Source organism: Malus domestica, chromosome 06, assembly GCF_042453785.1.
Source record: "Malus domestica chromosome 06, GDT2T_hap1".
NCBI lineage: Eukaryota > Viridiplantae > Streptophyta > Magnoliopsida > Rosales > Rosaceae > Malus > Malus domestica.
In genome coordinates, this window is record NC_091666.1 from 29,812,347 (window position 1) to 29,825,826 (window position 13,480).

Genomic DNA, 13,480 nt, shown 5'->3' on the forward strand with positions numbered 1-13,480 from the left:
GTTTTGGTTTAATTAGCCAATTAATTGGCTAATTAAACATAAAAGCAAATGCTTTTGTGGTTATGGAATTTATTGGCTAATAAAAATGAAGAAATGGTGAAAAAGGTAGAAAAGGTGATGGATGAGGTTTTTGAAATGGGGATAGCCGGCCCTAGGTTTGAATGAGTGTTTCAATTTGGTAATTAAGGGATTGATTAGGTAATTAATCCCTTAATTAGTCAATTTTTAGGAAATATGAAAGGAATATATTATTTAACTAATTGATTAGCTAAATAATGAAATATAAAACATATTAAATAAATTAGGTTTTGGGATTTGCCTTATAGAAAGGATTTGATGAAATAGGCTTTAAATTGTTACCTATTTTGGGCACTTTTGACTTGGTTGAAAGATGATTGCCCATTGCTTGCGCGTAGGAATCCTGGTATGCCTCAAGGGTATTTTTGTCTTCTTTTGTCCAAAAATCCATGTGTCGCCTTGTGATTATTTTTTGCTCCACAGTCCTTAGTTATGAATATTTTTTTATTAAAACCTTGTTGGTTTTTAATTTTTGATCGAGGTCCTTGAAATTAATGTGATAATTTATTTCTTTGTACATTACTATATTTTTTAAATTAGAAATTAGAAATTTTAGTTGTTTATATAAATGAGATTTTAAATAATAAAAAAACATAATTTGTGGGATTAAAAATATTAAAAATATAAATATACTATTGTGTGTGTGTGTGTGTGTGTATACATGGGTACATTCATCAAAATTAACCTAAAAATTTATTGTATCAAAACATGGGTACATTCTTCAAAAATCACCAAAAAAAAAGATATTAGGCTTAATAACATTAGTAAATTTCTTCGATTAAACTTGACATAGATACATTTTAAAATCAAAGAAAAAAGAATGTACCCATATACGTTTAAAAATGGATTAGAAAAAAATTGAATAGATTTTATATAAAAAAAAAGGGTACATTTTACATATAACAAATTGGTATATTTAAGAATGAGTACATTTTAAGATTAAAAAGTTTTACATGAATGGGTACATATAATTAGCATGGGTACATTTAGCAAAATAAAAAGTACAAATAAAAAAATATATGGGTACAAATACAAATAAACTTTAAAAAATATGGGTACAAATTAAAACTGAAAAGAAAATTGGTACAAGTTAAAAAAGAATTACAAATTACAAATGGGTACAAACTAAAACTAAAAATATATGATAAAAAATTTAGTCATAAATATAAATATACTAATTGTAACATTTTTAACATTAAATGAATATATTTAGAAATAAAAAATATTTTATTATTGAAATAATTAATGATGTTATTAATACCCAAAGACCTTGATAAAAAATTAAAAATGAATAGGATTTTAATCAATGGAGTAGCAAAATGAATGATGAAAATCTAATTTCTCCAACAAAAAAACATATATATACATCTATGCATGCTGTCCCTTTCTCTCACTTTTTCAGTAAAGCAGTCGATCCAACAAATATAATTAATTCTATGGTCTTAACTAATTTTTCAAACTTATATCAGCAATCAACTGGTTGAACCTCACGTTTCTCTAAATTTTCCACTAATTAAGCAATTAATATGGAAAGCTTCTGTCGACAGAACCCTATTCAATATTGCTTTTGAAAATGACGCAGCTAGCATATCTAACAGGGATGCAGAAAATCGTTTTAAAATTCCAAAAAAGAAACAAAAAACCAAAAGGAGTAAAGAAATAAGAAGACGTGAGATCCAAATACAGTTAATACAATATCATATTCAATTGGTAATCATAAACATATTTAGCGCCGCGAGTGCATCATGACCTGAATCTAACGGGATATATATTATCCCCTCAACAATCCGAAACTTATTTTTTTAGGTCTTCCCTCAAAAGATTATGTCTACAAAAAATCAATTAAATTTGAAATCAAATCAACGTTAGATTAAGGATTTAAGATTTCTTAGTAAGTTATATATTCTAAAATAAGCAAATTATTTTTAAACCCACCGCATTCCCACCAAACTGAATAAAAATAAACTATTAACTGGTGTGTTGAAAAAAAACATTTAGTGAACCTTGAAAATATAGTGCAGGACACTCATTTTCCTTTCGTTCGGGTTAAAATTTCCAACAAGGTTTTTATCGAGGCCTATTGTTAATTAGCACCCTATCCTCATTTGTATTTGTACGTTTTCCTTCTTTGTCAATGAATATCGTACTTCAACTAAAAAAAACTCATAAAATTGTAAAGAAATTGAAGAATATTAAACATGTAACTCATGTAAAGTTGTTAACAAGTAATAAATAATATAATGACCAAGTGAGAAACGAAAAAACGATAACTCACATACATACTTGATATATAAATCAAGGTCCAGAAGTGACTTCACCCATTACCTTTCTAATTAGATTCAATACAACATTCATAAAAATGAAAACTTTAAACAATATCGTTATATTTATTTTTATTATGCACTTCCTCAGTACTGTTCATGGAGAACATGAATATGACGACATTGTTCTAATAGTCAACCGTCTAGGTGGTGGAACAAAGTTGAAGGTTCACTGTAAAACAGAAGACGATGATTTTGGCCTTCAAATTCTGGAAGATGGCCACGAAGTTCAATGGTGGTTCAGACGTAATTTCTTTGGGAACACACTAATTTATTGCTTTTTGCAATGGAAAAACTCACCCTGGTGCACTTTTGATGCCTATTCAAGGGTTGTAAGTGCATTCCATGCACAAGTGTATTCCATGGACAGGGTTCGCAAATTGCAGTATCACCCAAACGGTGACTATAGCGAGAGACCGGGTGAGGATAGGACGGTCCCGTTAAAACCATATTACGGAAAATAAAAGAAAAATCTTCTACTTCACTTGCAATAATGATTGCAGTGATCTCGTAGCTGAATTGATTAAGAGAATTTTCACTTGCATCTAATGTTCTGAGTTGGAAACCGCCCTTTCTCAATGTTGCTTGCTTTTGCATAATAAAAATCTAGATAAAGATTTCCATCTGTTCTAGTTTAATAAATATATAAAATAGTTACTTAATACTACGGTCTAGTAGTATTTTTCTTTACTTATAAGTGAAAAGTCTTTGGTTCGATTCTCGTCAAAGACGAATTTCAATCACATCATTGCTAATCTATTGTTTAACTTGACGCACTATTCACTCCCTTAATGTAGATAATATTGTTTATTAAAAAAAAAAAGTATATGAAATACAATAATTATATTTCTTTTCTAATCAATATTATTAAACCATCATCGTCATTCATATGAGTTGAACTTAAAAACTTCTACATATAAGTGGAAAAGCATGTGTAATTATCTTGGTCGGACATATGATAAGTATGCACAATCTTCAAAGACTAAGTTTTTGTTTGTTTGGTAGAAATTGAGATCAATATGAGACATAAAACAAAAATATATTGCATAACTACCATAGGCGGACATAAAGAGCACTTTCAGTGTTGGAAGGCCCCCCAGGGCAACTGCTTATTAAATCCCCTTCAATGAATAGTAAGTGCATTTAATGAACAGTAATTGTCTTTTGTATCTCCACCCCTAAGAGCATTTCCACCGTAAGTGGAATAGCCCAGCAACCAGTTAAAAAACTAGGCTAGGAGACTGTCAATCCACTCCAGCCCACAAACATGCCTGGCACCCAGCCCATGCCAGTCTCCAGACCAACCCATTTTTTACTGACCTTGGGACCAGCCTATTTGGCTAGCGCGTGCCTTTCACTTGCGAGTGGGCGCGAGTAAGAGATAGGAATGCAGGCGGCGGGGCCCGCTGTCAGCGCACTCACCCATCACCCGAATGATGGCGACGTCGCCCTCTCTTTGTCGTTGGATTTCCAACAGCTAGTTTTTTTAGACCGTTGGATTTCCAACGATAAAAAAATTTTGAATTTCAGTTTTAAACTGGATTGTCCGATCATAGATCAACGGTCCACGTTCCCCCTCCAAAAAAAGGCCCAACGGTCAGAATTATAACTGTTAGCCACGTGGTAGCTCGTTGGTTGTTGGATTGGAATATTTTTCAAATCCAACGGTCCAAATTAATTAACAACATTAAAATTTATTTAAAAAATATAGAAAAATTTAAAACATTTTTCTTTTCTATAAATACCTAACCCTCATCTTCTGTAACATCCCACATCGCCTCAGGGAGTGATCCTTCAATGTATATTCTCATCCCTACCTAGCACGAGGCCTTTTGGGAGCTCACTCGCTTCTGGTTCCGTCGGAACTCCAAAGTTAAGCGAGAAGGTGGCCAGAGCACTCCCATGATGGGTGACCCACTGGGAAGTTGCTCGTAAGTTCCCAGAAACAAAATCGTGAGGACGTGGTCGGGGCTCAAAGTGGATAATATCGTGCTACGGTGGTGGAGCGGGCCCGGGATGTGGTGGAACCCGGGCCGGGATGTGACAAATGGTATCAAAGCCAATCTCTGGCCGGAAGTGTGCCGACGAGGACGTCGGGCCCCTAAGGGGGGTGGATTGTAACATCCCACATCGCCCAAATGAGTGATCCTTAAATGTATATTCTCATCCCTACTTAGCACGAGGCCTTTTGGGAGCTCACTGGCTTCGAATTCCGTTGGAACTCCGAAGTTAAGCGAGAAGGTGGCCAAAGTACTCCCATGATGGGTGACCCACTGGGACATTGCTCGTGAGTTCCCATAAACAAAACCGTGAGGGCGTGGTCGGGACCCAAAACGGACAATATCGTGCTACGGTGGTGGAGCGGGCTCAAGATGTAGTGGAATCCGGGCGGGGATGTGACATCTTCCACTTTCTTACATCACATTTCAATATTTTGTACACTTTCTACATTTCAGTATTTTCTACACATTGAGAGAAAAAAATAACTTTGTGGAAGCTCATTGAAGATGTTACGTTATGTGAATGTTGGGTTCACATTACTCATGACCCGATTACGGGTAATGAGATGGATAAGCGAGAAATTTGGAGTAAAATTACAAAAGCATTTTGCGATGTACATGGAAAAGACGCCAGAACTAGTCAAGGTCTTCAAGGTCATTGGAAAAAACTCAACGCATCCTTTACTTGTTGGAAAAACGCCATCTCTCATGCTTCCGGTAATCTGCGTAGTGGGACAAGTTTAGCGGATCAGGTGACAATATTTTTATTTATTTATATGCATTCCACCCGCATCAATATTTTAATTTATTTAATTTCTTATGTAATTTTTATGTAATTTATATGCATTCCACCCGCATTTTTTAATACTATCTCATCCAACATTTTTATAGACACTACAAGCACAAGCATTCTACAATGCGAAGAACCAAAACAAATCATTCAACAAATGAGAATGTTGGCAAATTGTCAAAGATTGCCCTAGATACAAAATTGTGGCAACCGGTCCAGAAGTTGTCATGCACTGCATGGGTCTACACAGTTCGCCAGAAGCAGACACAGCCGAACAAGAAGCCAAAACACATTTGAAGACATGGAAGGGACGCCTAAACAAGTGCCGAAAACCCAACCGACTCGTCAATCCCTCAGGCCTTAAGGTAAAAAGGCATCAAAGAAAAAAGGTAGTTCTTCCAAAAATGACTACACTAAATATATGGAAGAACTTGCTCGCCAAGGTGAACTGAACATAGCACAGGAAAAGACTAAAGATGAGGAAAAAGCTGCTGCCATGGCAGCAATAATAGTAGCTACTGAGGCCCGTGATGCGGCGGCCGAGAGACAAAGAGAAATAGTTAATCGAGAGAATGAGATGATTAGAGAAGCACTTCATCGAGAAAATGAGATGCTTAGAGAAGAAATGATGGCTTAAGCATATCGTGACATTATGAACAAGCATCTAGTAGGAATGTCTCCGAATTCAAAATATTTTTGGACATCGGAAAAAAAAGAGGATGTGCGAAGGAGTCGTGCAAGAGATGCCGAAACAAGTCGGGGGGGGGGGGTTCTAGCTACAGAAATCCTAGTAATGAAGATCCTAGCACCACATATCCTAACTCCACAGACTTTCTATAATTTCGTATTTCTTTGTAGTACTTTATTTAATTTCTTATGTAATTTCTTATGTAATTTTTTATTTATTTTTAGAACTTTATTTAATTTCTTATGTAATTTTTAATGTAATTTCTTATTTATTTTTAGAACTTTATGCAATTTCAAATTTATTTTTTGTACTTTATTTAAACACATCAAATAAGATTACATAAACTCACCAAATAAGATTACATTAAACTCACCAAATAAACTTTATAAAAAAAACACCAAATAAAATTACATAACCTCACCATATAAACTTAAAAAAAAAAAACACTAAATAAGATTACTTAAAAAAAATACACTTTATTCTTCAACCACAAGCCTCATTTTAATTATCTTTGCCTTCATGCAATCCCCACTGGTGCTCAATCAAGTCATTCTGCCGGGTTACGTGCCAGTATGGCTCTTGCACATCAATGTATCACTGAACGATCAATTCATTGTAACATCCATCTCGTTCCAACGACTCGTGTTACACGGGATCTTCGATCCGGTCATGAACACAGTAAATACGTGTTCTTGAGTTGTTCATCGGATTCGGCTCATATTCATCGACGGCATCATAATCATACTCATCTTCCACAATCATGTTGTGGAGAATAATACATGTCATCATGATGGATCGAAGAGCCTCGACATCAAACATTCTAGCTGCAGCCTTGACAATCGCCCAACGAGCTTGCAGGATGCCAAAACAACGTTCCACATCCTTCCTACACCCCTCTTGACATTTTGTGAAGTGTTTTTCTTTTTCAGTCTGAAGATGTGGCACTTTTTTGACAAACGTAGCCCACCTTGGGTAAATACTGTCTGCAAGGTAGTATGGTCCGTCGTGTTTAGTCTCATTAACCCAATATGTGCATTTCGACAATTTTCCTTGCAGTAGATCGTTGAACACTGGAGATTGAGCAAGGACATTTAGCTCATTCTGAGCTCCTGGAACACCAAAAAAAAAATGCCAAATCCATGTATCAAATGAAGCCACCACTTCCAAAATTATACTTTTGACTTTTTTTCTGTCGCCATAAGCTCCTTGCCACGCACTTGGACAGTTTTTCCAAGTCCAATGCATGCAGTCGATGTTTCCAATCATGCCAGGGAAGGCTCACATCTCACCCTTCCTTAAAAGCATTCGCATGTCCCTTGGCGTGAGTTTCCGGAGGTACTCATTGGTGTACAGGGCTTCAATTGAAGAGCAAAACCGCATCAGGGACTCCAGAATAGTTGTTTTTCCCATCATCGCGAATAGTTGTTTTTCCCATCATCGCGATCTCATCCACTTGATCTGCAGATGCTCCATATGCAAGCATTCGCAAGGCAGCCGTAATTTTTTGCTCTGGAAGAAGACCTAGAACACGAAAAGCATCATTTTTTTTCACAAAATATGGATCATGGTTGCAAATAGCACTCATGATTTTATTGAACAAACTTCGTTGCATTCTCAAAACAACGCCTAAAAACATGATCAGAGAATACGTTGTTGGGAATAAAATAATCTTCCAAGAGATCTTTACCTCGTCTTTCCCTTTTTTTATCGAAGTTTGCAGCACGTCTGGGTTTGGCTAATTGACCCACAGCTTCCATGACACGGGGGGAATGTAAGGCCCTCTGCCTTCTATGGTCATCATCCGAGTCCTCCTCCATTGCGAAAGCCTCATCTCCACCTCCACCTTCCTCGAGATTGATCAATTCTTTTTGTTGTGCCAATCTGTCAACTATCTTTTCTGTTGCTCCATAAATTGTTTATGCACTCTCTTTGAAGAAGACATTGTAAAAAAAAACTCAAGATTTGAAAACAATGAAGAGGATTCTGAGCTAAAAAGAATGATTGAGTTTGGTGCGAGGATGGATGTAGAGATGTAGGTTTATATGGACAAAAAACAACAAACGATGAGGTTCTGGACAATGACACGTGGCACATCGGAATTGGTTGAAAATCTTATCGTAATTTTGGCTAAATTATTGTAAACAGATAGTGACACATGACACATCGGGATTGGTTGCAAATCTTAGCGGAAATTTATTCACAAAATAGTACGTTCGGATAATGACACGTGGTGTGACGAGATTGGTTAAAAATCTTATCCAAAATTAAAACTTTTTTATTTATTTATTCTTTTATAAAAAAATTTAAAATATTTTAAATGGGCTGGGTGCCAGCGCATTTTGTAGTGGTGGAGATCATTTATGCCAGCACATTTTTGTTGGGTTTTTGGCTCAAAATTAGGATGATGCAATAAATTAGGTTTGTGTTACCTATTTGGTTTGGTGTCCTATTTGGGTTTGGTTTTGACTTCTTAGTTAGTTTCCTTGGTGGAGAGATTTTGTTAATTACCTATTTGATTAGGATTATGATTTATTTCCTATTAGGATTCTTATTGTAACCTAAGTCCTATGCACTATAAATAGGACCTTAGCGTTAGTGTATTTAGTATGGCTCATTCGTGTGGCAGTTCGGTGAGAGTCAATTTGTGAGTTTGTGAGTTAGAGAGCAATTTGAGAGAATCTTCTCCGTTAGTTTTGGGTTCTCTACTCATTTGGTTTAGGGTTTGTAATTTGTGGGATTTGAGTTGTGAGAGTTTAAACACTCTATTGTAATCTTCGTTTGTTTAGTGAAATACCTCGTCGTGCTTCGCCCGTGGAGTAGGCTTTATACCGAACCACGTAAATCTCTTGTGTTAGTTTGAGATTGTTTTAGCTTTCGCCTATGACGTTGATATTTGATACTTTGTTATAATTCGCTTCCGTTTGTGCATAAAACTATAACAATTTTTAGACTGGGTGCCAGCGCATTTTTTTAGGGGTGGAGATGTTTTAGCCTATTACTGTTCACTGGGGTCTATTACTGTTCACTTGAGTGGATAAATGCGTTGGATGCTGGCGCAAAGTCTTAGGGGTGAAATTGCTCTAAACTGAATAGTCATAGCAATAGGAAATAAAATATTAGTATTTTTTATTTTATAAAATAATAAAAAAAATTATTTGTAATTCGGATATGATTTTTAATCGGTCCCGTTGCACCACATGTCATTAAATAAGAAATTACAACCCAAAGTATTTGAGAAAATATAAAATTGTGGTGTAAGGTGGAAAATAATAATAAGATATTTATAGAAAAATTAAATCAATTTTTTTTTAAAAAAAATTGGATTTTTAATTAAATTTTTACATGTTTTTATTAATTTTATAACGTGGCTGACGTGGATCCATCAGGCGCTCGGCCTTGGATTTGTGCCTCCTCTCTCCCACGGGCCCCCCCTTTAGCCCAATTGCCCTCATAAACTGGAGCAAAGAAGGCTGGCAATTGGGTTAATTTGGTCCCCTATCCACCGGGCTATACCCTCCACCGGACTTGCTCTAAGGTAAGGTATGCACAATCATCAAATAGTAAGACTTTCTTTGTTTGGTAGAAATCGAGATTAGTAATGAGATGTAAAATGTAAAATGACACAATGTCAACATGTTGGCCATGTTTCTATTTGTGCAACTAATAAAAAGTAAATTGACATGAAATATCATAGTATTAAGGTGATTGGTATGCGAGAATGTTGAGTCCTACCCTAGGCCATAGAGAGCATGCCTTACCCCCTAGGGTAGTGCAAAGGGGTGTGCATGTGGTTAACAACCACTGAATAACGTATACACATCGATCAATCTTTACATTATTCCCTGCACTGCTGGTGGTTATTTTACATGAATATTATAAACCGAAAAGTGGTTCTTGTTTCAGATTACAAATGATGGCAGCCATGATGGTGGCCGTCAAGGCAATTATAAACAAATTAACACAAGATTGTGGGCTCGAGAAATTAATTTGCACTTTCTTTGGGTACATATTCTGTCTTTGAGCAATCATTTTATCAATTCAAATTGTATATCTTATACCTAGATATTGCACAAGAATCCCAGCTGATATATCTTCATATCTTAATCAAGAATATAAGTATATATATTTCGTTGTTCCAAAGTATATATAGCACATATCAAGTAGTGCTAAACCCTTTATAATTTTATTGTTAATTAAGGGGAATTAAGAATAATACTAGCTCTAGACTTTAGTCGTAAGTTAAGTGTTCGTTTCGAATATCTATGCCCCCAATTTTGACTAGGGAAAAAAGATGATTTGTAACAAAAGTTCCATCAATCTAATAATATTTAAATGGTGTAAAAACTTACATATTTAATGGTATATCACACGTGATTCAGATTCATAATAATAATTAGTAGTCATTATATTCCTTTTTTTTAAATAACATAATAATAATTTGAGTGGTACATGAATATATTTTTGATCTTAAGGAGAATAATATGATGCAGTTGTCAGGAGAAAAATGTTTATTTGTTTATTTATTTATTTATTTATTTTGGAAACTGGAGAAAAATGTTTATTGACATAAAAGAAGAAAACGAAAACTGCGCAAAGGTCAAGGCATGAAAAGCAGACTTTGTACTCAGGGCCAATCAGCATCTGTTTATTGATTCTGCTTAAAACTTGGACAAGTATATTGCCAAACTTAGCCCACCATCATATTGGACGGACGATTGTTGAAGAAGGATCCAACCCAAATGATCTTTTATCCATTGTGTTTCCTTCATAACAAGGGAGCATAACCAATACATAGCGATGATCTATCAATTCATATTTCAATAGTTGGGGGAGAGAATAAAATCCCAAATTTGTGTGTTTCTGAAGTGTTTTCGGATTTGAACCCAATGCTATCAAACTTCACAAATGTAAACCCAATTTTATGTGTTTCCACAATTTTTTTAAAACAAATCCATCTCTTAGCACTGTCTAAAATGAGATTCAGATATGAAAAAGAGAGATGAAGTGAAGGTATTGAGATTTGAGAGATGAGAGAAGAATGACGCCAGCAATGAACTTTTTTGTTTTTTTTTTTTTTCATTCTAATTTGTGTTTTCGGTTTAAAAAATGGCTACTTTCAGACTGGTTAGACAACAAGATCTATGACTAGTGTGATCTAGGCAGTTGCATGAATCCAACAATCAAGATTTCCCACTTCACAACTCAATATATTATTTTGTTATATCAGATGTTTCAACTTATTTTACTATCCTAATGATTAAAAAATCTCCAAACTCATCCCCTCTCCCTTTCGTTTGATGAATGGTGACAAACCGACGAAGCATATTTAAAAGAATCTTTAATATGCTTGCTTGATTAAAGCAACTCTCATATTAAGTAAAAAATTACAAAATAGAGTGAACTAAACATCAAAGATATCATGCGATATAATTAGTGTCCACACCTAAATGTTTCTCTATCATAAATAACTAATGTAGCACACATAAATCATCACCAACCATCAAGGCATGACTACATCATAAATCATAATATATTAACATATGAGTATACTAAGGCTTACCATTGTTGAAATTAAGTAAAACCAAACGATGAAGATCATTGGATTTTTTTTTTAAGAGATTAAACAAGTATCGGTTATCAGACCATATTGTGATATCCTTTGCAATTTCACACCAAGCACAAAAGCATACAAGTTCCAAAACGTACTCTCTGTACCAAACTCAAATCGCAAATTTATACCAGCCATATTGGAGCCTTCACACGTTCCAAATTATTTAGAAGACTTAAATTGTTTTCTCAACAAGATAATGAGCGTTCAAATGTAAATACCTAATGTAGCAAATTAACATAACCACGTAGATAAAACTTGGATAAAATCAACTACCTAAATCATAAAACACGCCTCACAAAAATATAAAATTCATCCTATATATTTTTTTTGTTCACCCTCTAATCTTATTTAATTAAAAAAAACTACTACCCCAAAACTCACACTGCCATTTGCACCAAGCCGCATTATCCATCCTTCGAAGAAAACAAATTAAAACACACAAACCAACAAAAGGTTGATGACATATCACTGAACACTCCAGCTCCTCTCTCACCATGCAAACTCTCACTCTCCACGCATCCAACAGGTGTCCCTCACTCCCTCCACTTGTCCCCTCCACCGATGTCTTTCTCTTCCTTTAAACCCAAATCCACCTCCTCATCTTCTTCTCACTCTCATTTCTCGACCTCCGCCGATCAAACCAAACCCAGAAAAACCCTGCCAACCCTAGCTCTCTTAATATCTCATATCAATGGCTGAGGCCCACTACCGCTGGCAGCAACCACAACACCAAGGGTACCAAACCAACATCCAGTTCGACAATCCAAAACACCAAGGTTACCAAACTCAGTACCAGTATGACCAACAACAACAACAAAACGGCTCCTCGGCTTCGAATATTCTGGCAATTGCCACCCTCGTTCCAGTAGGGGGCACTCTACTCTTCCTTTCAGGGCTCACTCTTGCCGGTACCATCATTGGTCTGGCGATGACTACTCCGCTTTTTGTTATATTCAGCCCGGTTTTGGTCCCAGCCGCTCTAGTCATATTCCTGTCTGTGACGGGGATATTGACTTCGGGGGTTTTTGGTGTCACGGCCCTCTCGTCTTTCTCTTGGCTGGTCCGTTACTTGAGCCGATCTCGGCTGCCCCAGACCATGGGCCAGAAAGTGCAGGAGACCACGGGGTATTTGGGCCAGAAGATGCAGGAGACGGCAGGATATTTGGGACAGAAGGTGCAGGAGACTGGAGACTTTGTGGGCCATAAGATGCAGGAGACTGGAGGTCAAGTGGGCCAGATGACCAAAGAAGCGGGCCAGACTATCCAGGACAGGACCCAGGAAGGTGGTAGGGATCAAATAACCAAAGAAGGTGGCCGGGGCAAAGAAAGCGGCCGGGGCCGTGAAGGCGTTAATGTTACAGTCAAGAGTTGAAGTTGAAGAGTGGATCATAGTTATATATTATGTATATGGGCGTCAATGGCTAGTGGCTCTTTCTATGTTGTTTGTGTGTTTAGCTTTCTGTTTTCTACTTTCTGTACTACTGTATGTATGTAGCGTTTGACAGTTGTAGTTCCGTGGATGTGCGATGTAATAAATGGCTGTGCTATTTTTCAGTGCCTGGTTCTTTTGTACCGGTTGAAGTTTGAATTTCCAGTTCTTCCTTATCACATGCTAAATTTTAGTGTTTTTAACTTCCGAGGCAAGGAATTTTAGGCTTTAGCACAAGTCATGTTTGGTGACGTTTATATTATTCTAAGGCTTCCTTTATGGATTAGAAAGGATTAGGGTTACAAAATGCAACGAAAGCCCTTCTATGAATGCATAAAATCCGCTATGAAACTCATTTGTTTGCCGCTTTCAACTGGCTTATAACAATTTTCTAACACCATAACATTTTACACTTTGTTTTAACCGGTCTTGAACCCGTAACAAAGTGTCTAGCGAAATGCAAGTAATTGCAACCCAACCGCGTCACAAAACGTCTAGCATTATATATAAAATAGAAAACTAGATATTAATCTTTAAATAAGATGAAGTTTAGAAAAAAGTCT

At 36.1% G+C, this 13,480-nt stretch overlaps 1 protein-coding gene across 1 annotated transcript; it reads left to right on the forward strand.

Moving 5' to 3' along the window:
- The first annotated feature begins 12,088 nt into the window (after positions 1 to 12,088).
- Positions 12,089 to 13,042, forward strand: LOC103428284 (oleosin Cor a 15-like). The gene has a single exon (XM_008348509.4). It carries the CDS (start codon positions 12,180 to 12,182, stop codon positions 12,858 to 12,860), a length of 681 nt encoding a protein of 226 aa, XP_008346731.1. The 5' UTR covers positions 12,089 to 12,179; the 3' UTR covers positions 12,861 to 13,042.
- The last annotated feature ends 438 nt before the right edge of the window (positions 13,043 to 13,480 follow it).